This window comes from Neopelma chrysocephalum, unplaced genomic scaffold (assembly GCF_003984885.1).
Source record: "Neopelma chrysocephalum unplaced genomic scaffold, ASM398488v2 Primary Assembly neopelma1_94, whole genome shotgun sequence".
Taxonomy (NCBI): domain Eukaryota; kingdom Metazoa; phylum Chordata; class Aves; order Passeriformes; family Pipridae; genus Neopelma; species Neopelma chrysocephalum.
This window is the reverse complement of record NW_020897756.1, coordinates 1,346,528-1,358,857: the sequence shown is the minus strand read 5'-3', so window position 1 is coordinate 1,358,857 and position 12,330 is coordinate 1,346,528. Positions and strand designations below refer to the sequence as shown.

Below are 12,330 nucleotides of genomic sequence, written 5' to 3'. Positions count from 1 at the left end.
AGCTTCAAGTGACTAGTCAGGAATAGTCCAAACATAGCACCATTTTCTGGAAGGTCAGACTTCTTCCTTGTCCTGGTTTTGTTAAGGCCAATCCTGGCTCCCTCTGTGCTCGGGAAGCTGTTCCTGCTCAGCCACTCTAACCCAGCCCTGGCTGGGGAAGGGGGAGCCTGGCCCTTGGCTTTTTTTCTCTTTGGTTGCTGCAGCCCTTTTTTTCCCTGGTGGGAGGGTATGGGAAGGGGGCTCTGGCAGGATGCTCGTGTGGGGTGAGGGATCCCCTGAGTACTGAGGATTGACTTAAGACTCCTTCCTTGGGCTGAGGAAAAACATAGGTTTTGTTGTGTGAGAGCAGGTTTTGCAGGATGCCGATCAGCAGCCGGGGGTTGTTCTTCAGCCATAGAAGTGTCTCAGCAGCTGCAGCACAGCTGCAAATGAGCAAAGCCCAGAGCAGCAAGAGTGGATTCTGGTGCTGTGAGCACCTGGTGGGACTGGGTGAGTGGTGGGGGGCCAGGTCCCCTCTCCACAGCTGATGGCCCATGCTCCTCTGGCAGGGGAACGAGCTTATTACTGCATCAGGGGAACACGATGTGGCCAACTGGACTCAGGGATCCCTGTGGTCCTCCCCAGCCTGGAATGATGCTTCAGGGAGCTCACACAGTTTTTTCTGGAGGAGAAAAGGTGCCCTGATGCATCTCTACTTGGAGCTGCTGCTGCTTTGTGCTGGTCAGGGAGGATCAGGGAGGGAATTTTGGTGGAAAAGAACAGGGGCAGTCTGGTGAGGGTGACGGGCACTGGGTGGGAGCTGAAGGCTGGATGGTCTGGAAGAGTCCATGAGCTGAAATGCTGAGCTGATAGAAAAATATGTTCCTCTGCTATAAAGTGCCAGAGCTGCTTGGATGGAGGCTCTTTAGTTTCCTCCTCATCCTAGTCATGAAGTCCATGTTGCTGGTTAGTGGAGGGTGCCCGTGGGGGGCTCCCGGGGAGAGGCAGGTTCTGTGTGCAACAGGTCCATAGGGCAGAGCTGGGGCTGCTTAGGAACATGGACAACCTTTTCCATCCTGCCTGCTTGTGGGAAACCAGAGTCAAGCTGGGTAAATCACTTGGGATTTTGATTCCCAGGCTGAGCTGAGGAGAGGTCTCCAGAGGTCTTCTCACAGGTGCAGGTCCCAGGGCTAGTGGGCTAGAGGAATGTGAGGGGGAGGCCCCTGTTCCCACACTGCTGCACTCACACCCTGGAGCAGCTGGAATTCTCCTGCCCCTGGACGAGATGAGGGAAACCACGTTCACAGTTTAAGTAGTAAAACAGGAGAGAACCAGAGCTGGAGGACAGGACTGGTCTCTGCAGAGACCTATGGACACGTCTCCTTGGGGAAGACGCGTTTTCCATAACCCATTGTCAGTCCCAGGTGTAACCAGAGAGCCCAGCAAAGTGGGATTGCAAAGCACAGCAGCCCTGGGGACTGTGGGGCTCTCCCCAAATACTGCTGCTGCAGGTTTTATCTGCTCAGTGTGGCTCTTTGGAATATGGCAAGGGACATGGGGCAGCAGGGGGAAACTCTGCAATCAGATGAGCACCATGACAGTGGATTCTTCAAAAATATACACAGACATACCATATGTATATATATGCATATGTGTGTTTTCCTAATGCATACCCTCATCTGCTCCACAAGGCATGTGCATCTGCATGGAGGAGGGAGCAGTATAAATGGATTTACCATACACAAGGAGAGCTGCTGTCTCGGAGAGGGGAAGCCAGTTCCCCGAGGGGACATGTGAATACGTGTGTTCTTTGAAATTTGCAATTCCTGTGGTGAGTTTTGTTCCCCGTAAGGAGCCCTGGCTTTGCTCAGTCCCTGTATCGAGATGCAGGTGGTCTTTAGGTCAGAGAAACTCTTCCTCAACTGATAACTACAGGGTTGTATTCTTCCAGAAATTATAAATCCACAAAAAATAAAATTAAAAATCAGTGTCCCCGCCTCCAGCTTCCTCCTGAATTGTCCTTCTGGGGTCATCAGCCCAGGAGCCAAAGCAACGCCCCCAGCCAGGAGGCAGTGACACTGCTGCACCAGGGTCAGGACAGCTGCCGAGCAGGAGGGGAGTACTGGCACAGCAGAGTTATGGAAAAATGGGGCCAACAAGATGAAGGAGAAAAAAAAAAGAAAAAGTAGCAGCTTTTCATTAAAAAAATTATCCCACGAACTGTTGTCACATTGGAGCGAGTCTGTGTGATATAAGTTAATCCTGTCCTTCACGGCGGGGGGAAGGAAGACACACATGGCAGCGTGGCTAATGCTGCCTCCCCTCCACCTTCTCTTCCAAGTGCCCGACCTGTTCTGCCAGCTCGGAGACCTTGGCTTGGCAGTCCAGCAGGTTGTCCTTCAGTCCTGTTATTTCCTGAGAGTGGGCAGCCAGTGTCCCATTCATGTGGTCCATGTAGTCCCACAGACTGCCCGTGTGTTTCTCCAGTTCCCTCCTGATGTCGTCCAGGCTCCCTGTGAGGACACCCAGCCTGCCACAGGCTCTCTCCACCCGGGCCACCCGCTCGTCAAAGTGAGAGATCTCCTGCTGCAGGTCGTGGGCCACGTTCTTGCAGGAGCTCAGGTCACTGACAATCCTGGCTTTGAGTCGCTCCAGGTCTCCCTTGAGGTTCAGGACACGCCGGTTGCTGAAGAAGAGCTGGGAGCCTTGGTCGTTGACTTTCTCCTGGATGGAGTGCACCTCATCCTCGATCTTCCGCTCGTGCTCGTCCAGCGAGGAGTTGACATGTGTCACGGTATCCGAGTACTGGGAGACAGAGTCCTTGAGCCCTGTCAGAGACTTGCTCACAGTGTTCAGGTTGATCTTTAGCAAGGTGATCTCCCCTTGCAAAGCCCCCGACGCTTCCTCCTCGATTCGCCGCTGGATCTCCAGGATGGTGGCATTCAGCTTGCGCAGGAGGTCGTAGTTGCTGTCCATCCGCAGGAGCAGGTCCTGGTTCTTGTTCTGGCAGTCTTCAATCTCCGTCCGGAAGGTCTCCACATCTTTGGAGGCAGAGGTGCAGCCCAGGGCACAAGTGCTCTCCAGCGTGACAAGGCGATTCTGGAGCACCTCCAGTGTCTCGTCTGTCCGTTTCCTCATGCTGGCGAGCTCTCCCTCCAGCACAGGCACCACTGCTCCGTCCATTCCCGTGGGAGAACTGACGTTGTTCAGCTCCCCCACGATGGTCATGAACCTGTCCTCCAGGGTCTGCATTTTGTCTTCAAAGGCAGTCCTCATGCCATCCACCTCTGCCACCACTGTGCCTCTCATGCTGTCCTCTATCCCAGAGCAGCAGCTCCCCGTTTCCCTCTCTGTAGCATTGAGCCTGGCTTCCAGGTCCTCAAAGCGCCCTTCAAAGAGGTTCCCTAGGGTGACAGTGGAGATTTCTCCATCCAGCCGTGAGTGCAAGTTCTTCTGGGACTCGGAGATGCTGTGCAGTCCTTTCTCAAGGATGTTCATGCGATCAGTGAGGTAGTCCAGGTTGCTGCAGCAGCTTTCCACCACGGTCAGCCCTTGGATCTGGGTCTCCAGCTGAGAGATCTCTTTCTTGATCTCCAGCTCCTTCCCATCCAGCGTCTGCTGCAGCCGCAGGTTGGCAGCTTTCTCCTCCTCACACTGCTGCCGCACCTCTTGGATCCGGAAGTCGCACGTGGTCTGGATCTTCCCCAGCTTCTTCTCGAAGCCGTCAAGCAGCTCCCCGCGCAGAGTGCTCAGCCTCGTGTCCACGTACTCCTCCAGCAGGTCGATGGAGGTGAGAGGCGAGGGCCGGGCAGCCTCCAGCAGGTGCTTGATGTGCCCGTCGTGGTCCAGGACCATGCCCCGCACCTCGTGCAGCAGATCCGCCTTGCTTTTCAGCACGTCGCTCACCTCGGTCACTTTGGTCAGGATCTCCCCCACGGGAGGGTACGTGGCGATGTCGGCTTTGTCCGCCACGTCCACCAGCCCGTCGGGAATGATGCCGAAGCCGACTGTGGAGTCGGGTGTGCCCGGGCTGTTCATCAGGGAGCCGATCATCTTGGTGGTGTCCTCCTGGATGGCCAGGCGCAGGCGGTCCCCCAGCCCGCTCACCATGGTGTGCAGGCTGTCGTAGGACTGGGAGAGGCGCCTCACCTCCTCCTCCAGCCGATCCAGGCGGTCCCCAAAGAGGCCCGGCAGCTTCCTGCCTGCAGGGGAAAGAAACAGAGAGGGCACAGTCAGGTGCTCCTTTAACTCCCCTCCTTGGCTGTCTTCCTCTTATTGCCATTTCAGCAAAATCTCAGCCCACCCACCCTCTCCATCTCTCCTTAAGCTGATCAGGAAACTCTCTTTCCTCTCGGGATCCAGCCCTCTGCTCCGAAGTTAAACAGTAGTGATGAGAATAGCCCAGGGGAGCTTTGTCTTGAAACACCCTCTATCAACCCCAAAATTAATAGAAAAATGGTCTAAAGCAATGAGGAAAGGCAATTTTGAAGCTGCACATTTTGAAGGAGACAAGATCAAAAAAGCAAGTGGTCCTCAAAGGAATCAAATCTCAGATCTCTGATGAGAAAGCACATCACCCACTGAATTTTTGCCAAATTCATGCCCTGTGCTGGAGCAGAAAGACCCAGGAGGGTTGAGTGTGTGCTGGTGGTGTGGTGGCCTATAGATGTGAGGCAGGAATGAGATCTCACCATACTGATTCTTCTTTGGTCCTGGAAACAGGTCAGGGTGGCTTTTTGGATAGGGAGGAAGTCTGGGCATTGGAAACATATTTTGCCCAGGAGGCATTTTGGGGCTGGGGTGCTGGGGCAGCAGGCCGGGCTGGTCGGTGGGGCTGTCATGGCACCCTTCTCCCATGAAGCCTGGGCAGCACCTCCAGGACAGCTCCGTCACTGTCTTGTATCCGATCTTGTACCTGGGTCTGAAGAACGTGCGGTACCTTTCCAGGAGAGGGGGGGAGAGAGAGGACAGTTTAGAGAACAACCTCGACATCAGGCAGTAAAGCAGAGCGGGCTCCTGAGTCCTGTTGGGTGTGGGGGATCCGTGCCCAGGGGAAAGCCTGGCTGAGACCCTTGTGCTGCACCCGTAGACCCACGGCCCACCTCCTCCAGGAGCTCCTACTGCACCACAGCTCAGTGTAGCATTACAGTGGGGTTTTGTTGGAGTGTTTTTGCCCTGGGACACCTGGTGTTAGTCAAGAACAGCAGCTGTAAGTGTATTGCTGCAGTCCCTGGCCCAGCTGGTGATCACTCTGACTGATGCCACGCTATTTGGCAACCTTTGGGCCAGGAGACCACAAAGTGAAATGATGGAAGTGATTTCAAAACCCCTGCAAACTCAGATCGCTTCCAAGAGGGAAGCAGACAGCTTGTGGAAGCGTTTTGCACTTTGAATTGACCTACAGAATTTCCTAGTAACTGTGTCCTGAAGCCTCTGTGAGCATTGAAATACCTCTGGAAAGGTGTTTTCTCTATGTGTGGAGGACACCAATTTGCTGGGAAGCCTAAAGGGGCTTGGGCTGGCCTGGTGAGGGTCCCCAGGCCGATGCTCTGGGGTGTGCACAGAGGGATGGCTCCTTACACTGCCTCCTGCCCCAGCTGGGATGCCCTGGGAAGTTTCTCCATCACCAATTTGGACACTAAAACATCTATGCCCCCATAACCAGCACAGAAGGTGCGAGCCCACCTCCTTTCCCAGTGGGACACCAACACCGTCCCTCTCTGCTCTTGCTCTGCATGGGGTCCCATCAGCCCATCTGGAGGACTCAGCTGCTCCCTGCTCCTCCGTGGCAATTTGCTGTGAGGTGACACGGATGGACAGGACCCCCCAGCCCCTGTGTCTCCCCCCCAGCCCCTGTGTCTCCCCCCCAGCCCAGCTGAGCCGCGCAGGGCTCGAGACGGCACGTTTGTCACCCCCTCTGAACGTTAGTGGTTCGAACCTGCCTTTTGGAAATTTCCAATCTGAATTTAAGCAGAGCCTGAAAACCCTGAAGTTTGCTGTTTTGCAACAACACACACAATCAGGCCCTTGTTCTTCTCCAGCACGTCCAGCAGACGGTCTCAGAGGAGGCGGCAGCACAGAGGGGCTGCAGCAGGAACTCACAGCTATCCATTGCTCACACAGGGTGGATTCCCTGTCATCCATGGCCCTGCCTGAATCCTCAGTGTCCCTGGCCCAGGCTGCAGCCCTCAGCAGTGCTGCTTCCACACAGCTCCCAGTGCAATACAGCCACCTCCGTACGAACCGCAGGGCAGGGGATAAAGGAAACCCAAATCCTCTGGTCTTTGATTCACTTCAAGATTTCTCAATATGAGTTTCCCAAAGGCACGGGACGGCTTCAAAACAAGCTCCTCTTCTTGGTATTCCTTTTCACAGGTGCTGCTGAGTTTCTACGGTCTTTCCTTGTCTTGTAGTGCGTGGAAACCTGCCTGGATGTACCCCAGCAGACTGCTGCTCCCAGCCACTGTCAGGGGGTGAAGCGAGGAGCAGGATGGCATCCAGAAGGCAGGGCAGCTTCTCTGTGTCATGCCAGACTCTACAGAGGAACTCAGAGAGCTCCAAACTCTCCAAACCTTTCTCCCCCTGTTCTGAGCAGCAGCAAGGGGAAGTGCTATTTGCAGCTGCACAAACATTAGCTGATGGCCCCAGCACGTGGAAAAACCATGTTTCCCTCTGGTCTATGGATGCAGCATCTGAGGCTGTGCAGAAAGTCGTGATGGAAAGAACAAGTCAGCAAGTGGGTCCAACTGCCCATCTCTGCTGGCAGAGGCTCCATGCAGAGCCTGTGGCACCACTGGCACATGGAGAGTCCCAGCTGGCTGCCACAGGAGGGGTACCAGGCTCCAACAAAAGCCCCTCTCATCCCGGTTTTCCTTCATGCTCAGCTCTGCTCCACTCCTCAGGCCTGGGGAGGATGCAGGAGGTCAGCATTTCCACACGGAGCAGCATCCCCAGCCGGGGCTGCTGAGGGTGGTGAAGCACAAAGCCCAAGTATCCACAGTGCTCCAGCAGCAGCTCTGGCGGTGGCACAGTGAAGTGTTTCCCTCCAGCACTGACAAGGTGGCAGAGAGTTCTGCAAATATTTTCCTAGGGTAGGAAGCACTGAGCCATCCCCAGCCACGGGCTCTGTTCCCTCCTCCTCTCACTCAGGTTCTCAGTGAGCTGCCATCACTCTGCCAAATTGCAGGTCTGTGACAAAACGCTTCCCTGCACACGTGTACAGGCACCTCCCCACTTCCCAAGAATTCCTGATTTATTTCTGAATCATAGAATGTCCTAAGTTGGAAGGGACCCACAAAGATCATCGTTTCAACTCCTGCACAGGACATCTCCAAAAATCACACCATGTGCCTGAGAGCATTGTCCAAGCACTTCTTGAACTCTGGCAGGCTTGGTGCTGTGACCACTTCCCTGGGGAGCCTGTTCCAGTGCCCAATCACCCTCTAGGTGAAAATCTTTTCCTAACATCTATCCTAAACCTCCCCTGACACATCTAAGGAGGGACAGATCCTATCTTGCCTCCTCCCAGCACCACTGCCCTGCCATTGACTGCCTTGTCCAGGAAAAGCCTTTCAGCCGTTTCACTACCCCGTGGAAAGCGGAGTTTTATGGTCGGAAAGGTGGCACAGGAGCCTCAGGAGCTGACGCTGGGGGGGAAGGGAGCCCAGTGCCCAGTGCCCCCCGTACTCACAGCACTTTCCCCGGGCACTTGGGTCCCCAGCTGCACTTGTGGTACTCGGCCTTGACGTAGCTCTCGGCCCCGTCCTGCAGCGTGCACGTCACGTTGCGCTGCACCACGTAGGCACAGTAGCTCCTGGGGGGAACCACAGTGAGACACTGTCACCCCCTGCCCGGCACACAGTGGCACCCCAGCTGTCCCCCCCAGTCCCCAGGCAGGTCTGGCACTGCTGGTGAGGTTCAGGCGGCAGGAGCTGGAGGGACCCTCCTACTTGTGGGGGGCATCACCACCACACTGCAATGGTTGCTGTCACAGTCACAGCCACACTGTCATCAGTGCTCGTGGTGTCACCAGAGCTGGGCACAGATGGACTGGGTGGTGAGACAGCCTGGGACAACACGCAGAACCCCACCAGCAGCAGCAGTTGTGGGAATAGCATCCCAGAAATAGCTCCAGCAGCGCCTGGCAGGGGTTGTCTGTCCTGCTGCAGCTCCTGGAGTGCTGCCAGGGCAGGGACCAACTGAAAAGCAGCTCAAAAGTACCCGCAGGCAGTGGGTTCTGTTGCAGGTGTGATGCTACAGTCGGCAGAGAGGAGATGCAGACTGGCCACTCTGCGGGGCTGCAGCATCATGAGTCCCTCCACCATGGAGGCAGGGACACGGACCAGATCCGTGATGGATCAGGCTGGAAACCTCTTCAGACCTCTAGAACAGTTAGTACAAGGAGCAGAGACTCCTCCCCCCTGCCATGGTGCCCACTGTGGGGTGCCACAGGTACCAGTCAGCTCTAGCACAGGATCTCTCCTGAGCCAAGCAGCAAATCCATGAGTTCAGGATAACCTGGGTGGGAGGAAGGCTGCACAGGAAGGATGCAGGAGAACTGGTGGGACAGATGGAGGCCAAGGCTGTTCCAGCTGAAGGCAGGGCTGCTGGCAGGAGCAGATGGACTTGGTCCATGGGGACAGAGACAGCAGGGATGTGCGGTGAGGCAGGGATTAAGGACAGGGGGATGTGGCAGACGGCAGAGCGGGAGGAGAGGAGGGCACAGGCACTGAGTGTGGGGCAGAGCTGAGGGGCAGGGTCAGCAGGATGGAGCAGATGGGGCAGCGTGAGCTGCAGCTGCAGGAGGTGCTCAGTGAGGCGGCAGGACGTGGCTCTGTGGGAGCTGGGGGGCTTGGGATGGATGGGCAGGAACTGTACTTTGCCTTCACCTGTTTGCCATCACTGCTTGTCCCTCCTTCACTGATCTGTCCCCACTCAGGGTGAGCCAGAGGCCTGCTGCTCTGTCCCCTGAGTGTGACAGGGGGGTGGGGAGGGCTGTGCACACCCAGCCCTGTGCATGCACACACACACTCGGGCACACAGACTCCCTCACACTGGAGACACCACAGTCCTTCTCCCCAAACCCTTGTGCTCCAATCTGACTGCCCCAGTCCCTTCCCTCACCTCCACCTGCCAGAGGTCTCAACATCATCTGGACCATCATTATGAAAAGCCCATGAGAGCTGGGCTGAGGCCCTGCAGCTCATTTCCGTGTCCAGCCCCGAGGCTGCTCTTCACAGGCCATGTGATGGGGATGCCAGGGGACTCAGACTGCATCCCAGCCTGTGGCCAGGCAGCCCAGAGTCACAGGAACCCCAGCCCACACAGAGGGAGCTGCCTCCCAGTGCCCCCATCCACAGGCCCTGAGCAGGTTCCTCCGTCTCCAACAGCCCACATGGAGCAGGAGCTCCCTCTGTGAAGCAGCAAGGTGTGAGCAGGCTCATCCTCCCTCCAGCACCCTGGCTCTGTCTCTGCTCCCTCTCAGCAGAGATGCCCTGATCCCACATGCCCAGCACATCTCCCTTGTTCCCCCAAGAGCAGCACCAGCACATCTATCCCAGCCTGCCCAGACCTGAGAGGCTGCCGGGCTCAGAGCGTGAGCAGGGACCTGTGCTGCTCCCCACTCCTCTGCAAGTGAGTCATTCATGCACACACAGGGCCACAGGAGAACGAAGGCCAGCCACTTCTCTTAGCTGGAGGGAGGGGAGATCATGTGTGCATGTTCATGTGGAAATTTAGGATCACAGTCCATCCACGAATCCAGGACCTGCTTACAAACACACTACCAACCGTCTCTAAGTCAGCTCGTAGCCAATGCAGGCAGATCTACCACCCACTGCTAATAAAGAGTGCCTACCTCCAAATTCTTGGGTTAGAGTGGTTCTGGCTCCCTCTCAGAACCCCGTTCCCCTCTCACACACCTGTAGCAAGCAGTTTTATAGCTCCAGCCTGATGTTTTCAGAGTGAGCAGCTGGAAAATGTTACGGGTTTTTGAAAGCTCTCACTGGCACTGCCAGTATTGTTTGTCTGGAGTGTTACTTTATTCGTTTCAGCTTGTTCCTAACACCACATCCTCCCCTTTTCAAAGGAGCCCGGCAGAAACCACTCTTAGCAAACAAGGGGAGAGGGAAGCGACACCCCCTCCCCACCCCCAATGTAACAGCTTTTCTGCAATTGAATGGAAAAAGTCTATAGTATGTGTAAAGCCCACATTCCTCACTGCCTGAGCTTTCCAGGTTTCTTGAAAACATATTTAAACTCTAGTATGTATGTGTTTTACAAGCAAATGGGCAAATTCCCTCCAAACCAACATGTGTTTTCACACGTCTCTCTGTGCACTGCCACCCTTCCCACCCGCACATCACCCCCCGCGCCCGCAGAACAGGTAGATGCAGCTACCCCAAAACCGCACACGGGCATCCCCATCCCCACCTCCCCCAGCCCCGTACCACACGGGATCTCAGCATGCACGTCCCCACCGCACGCAGCCCGCTCCCTCTTGGAAACAGAGCTCCCGGACCCTCCTCTAGGTGGAGGGGGCACCGAGGCACACGGACACCGCTGCCCTGCCGCCAGCCCCTGCTCGGTACCCGGCACATGGCGTGGGGCAAGGGACGCCCGCGGCTGGTACCCAGGGACCCCCGCCGAGCCAGGGATGCCCGCTGGTGAGCCCTGGGAGATGGTACCCATGGTTGGTGCCGGGGGTTGGGTGCCCACCGTGGGGTGCCCGCGGCAGCCCGTCCCCCGGGGATGCTGCCCGCAGAGCCCAGACGCGCGGCCGGTCCCCGGTGGCCGCGGTCTGTGCCCGGTAAGGGATGCCCGAGGGAGACCCAGGCCGGTGGCTCCCGGTGCCCGCCGGATGGTTGCGCTACCGCGGCTGGGGGGTCGCGCAGGGAGTCGCTTACTTGTGCTTGCCCACGGGCTTGCCGGGGCCGAGCTGCGGGCTGGAGCCGGCCGTGTAGAGGCTGTACCTGCCGCCGTAGGGCAGGGGGGCGGCGGGGGGGTAGAAGGAGCCCTTGGCGTCGGCGAGGGCCAGCAGCGTCCCCAGGGAGAGGCAGGCGAGCAGCGCTCCGCGGCGGCGCAGCGCCCGCGCCCGCCGCATGGTCCCGGCCCGGCGGCGGAGCGGGATGGGATGGGACGGGACGGGACGGGATGAGGTGGGACGGGACGGTCGCGATCCCCGTCGGAACGGCGCTGAGGAGGGGACTGGAGGACCTCTCGCTGCGCCCTGCCCGGCCCCTGCCCTGCCTGTCCCTGTCCCCGTCCCAGTCCCAGTCCCCGTCCCTATCCCTGTCCCTGTCCCTGCCCGGCGGCACACGCCGCTCCACCGCCCGCCCGTCCCCTTTTGTACGGCGGCGGCGGGGGCGGTCCGCGCTCCTCCTCCCGCCCTCCCACAGCCGCCGACCCCGGCCCCGCGGGCGGGGAGACAAAGCGAAGCCCCCCGACCGCCCTTTCCCCCCGTCCGGCCCCCGCCCGCGGTGCTGCAGCCCCCGGAGCAGAGCGGGCGGAGCGCTGCCGACCCCCACGGGGGCTGGAAGGGGCTCGCACCCCCTCCCGGCCCCCTCCCCGCCCCTTCTCCCGCTGCCCACCCCCCCAAGCGTACCGGGCGTTTGCCCCCTCGGGGTAGCAGGTGCAGCGGGGTCCGGAGCCCCCCGGATCCTGGTCCTCCCCTAGTCCGCAGCCCTGCTCGGCTTCATCCCGGAGTGCAGGCGAGAGAAAGGATGGAGAGACCTCAACGCTGCCCGTCGAGGCGATCTGTGGTGCTGGAGGTTGGCAGTTGTCAATTATTTGTGGCACCAGCCTGGTGCATCCAGCATCACACAGCGAACCCGGCACCGGGATTCTGCAGGACGGAGAAGAGGCAGGAGGTGCTGTTTTGGAGCCCTCCCCAGTAGATTTTGGCTTTGGATCCAGGTTGCAGGAGAGAAGGGGGATTCCCTTGCCTTTCCTTACAGATCCCTGGATCTCCCACAGCCAAGCTCGTTTCCTCCTGTGGGGCTCTGGGAGGCAGTTTTGTGTCTCCTTCTCCTCCTGCGCTGCAAACATCCCTGCTGACCCACCCCCCGATGCCCCCACCCACAGGTGACAGAGGGTGCAGAGCACCACGACAGCATTCCCTGGGCTCTGCACCACTGACCACAACAAGAGCCTTTGCTGTTGGGCTTTGCTGTTGCCCCCTACCTGGGGCACTGGGCATTTTGGGAGGGGGTAACATCCCTAGTGCTACCCAGTAGAGGTTGTCTTGAAGCCCTGCAGTGCTGAGGCCATGCCAGGGAGCAGGAGATTTTGCCATACAGGCAGAGACTGAGCTGAGCATCCCGCTGTCCCAGGGACACTTACACCCTCGGCATC

At 58.1% G+C, this 12,330-nt stretch overlaps 1 protein-coding gene across 1 annotated transcript; it reads right to left on the bottom strand.

Annotated features, from left to right (window-relative positions):
• Positions 1 to 2,133: 2,133 nt before the first annotated feature.
• Positions 2,134 to 11,080, bottom strand: EMILIN3 (elastin microfibril interfacer 3). Its single transcript, XM_027693967.1, has 4 exons — positions 10,884 to 11,080; positions 7,670 to 7,792; positions 4,671 to 4,918; positions 2,134 to 4,181 (listed from the first exon to the last, which is right to left on the bottom strand). Exons 1-4 carry the CDS (start codon positions 11,078 to 11,080, stop codon positions 2,287 to 2,289), a joined length of 2,463 nt encoding a protein of 820 aa, XP_027549768.1. The 3' UTR covers positions 2,134 to 2,286.
• Positions 11,081 to 12,330: the final 1,250 nt, after the last annotated feature.

Coding starts and splice junctions, on each gene's coding strand:
- EMILIN3 (XM_027693967.1), bottom strand. CDS start 11,080: ATGCGGCGGGCGCGGGCGCTGCGCCGCCGCGGAGCGCTGCTCGCCTGC. Junction 7,793..10,883: donor AAGCCCGTGGGCAAGCACAA/GTAAGCGACTCC, acceptor GGTTCCCCCCAG/GAGCTACTGTGCCTACGTGG. Junction 4,182..4,670: donor ACCAAAGAAGAATCAGTATG/GTGAGATCTCAT, acceptor TTTCCCCTGCAG/GCAGGAAGCTGCCGGGCCTC.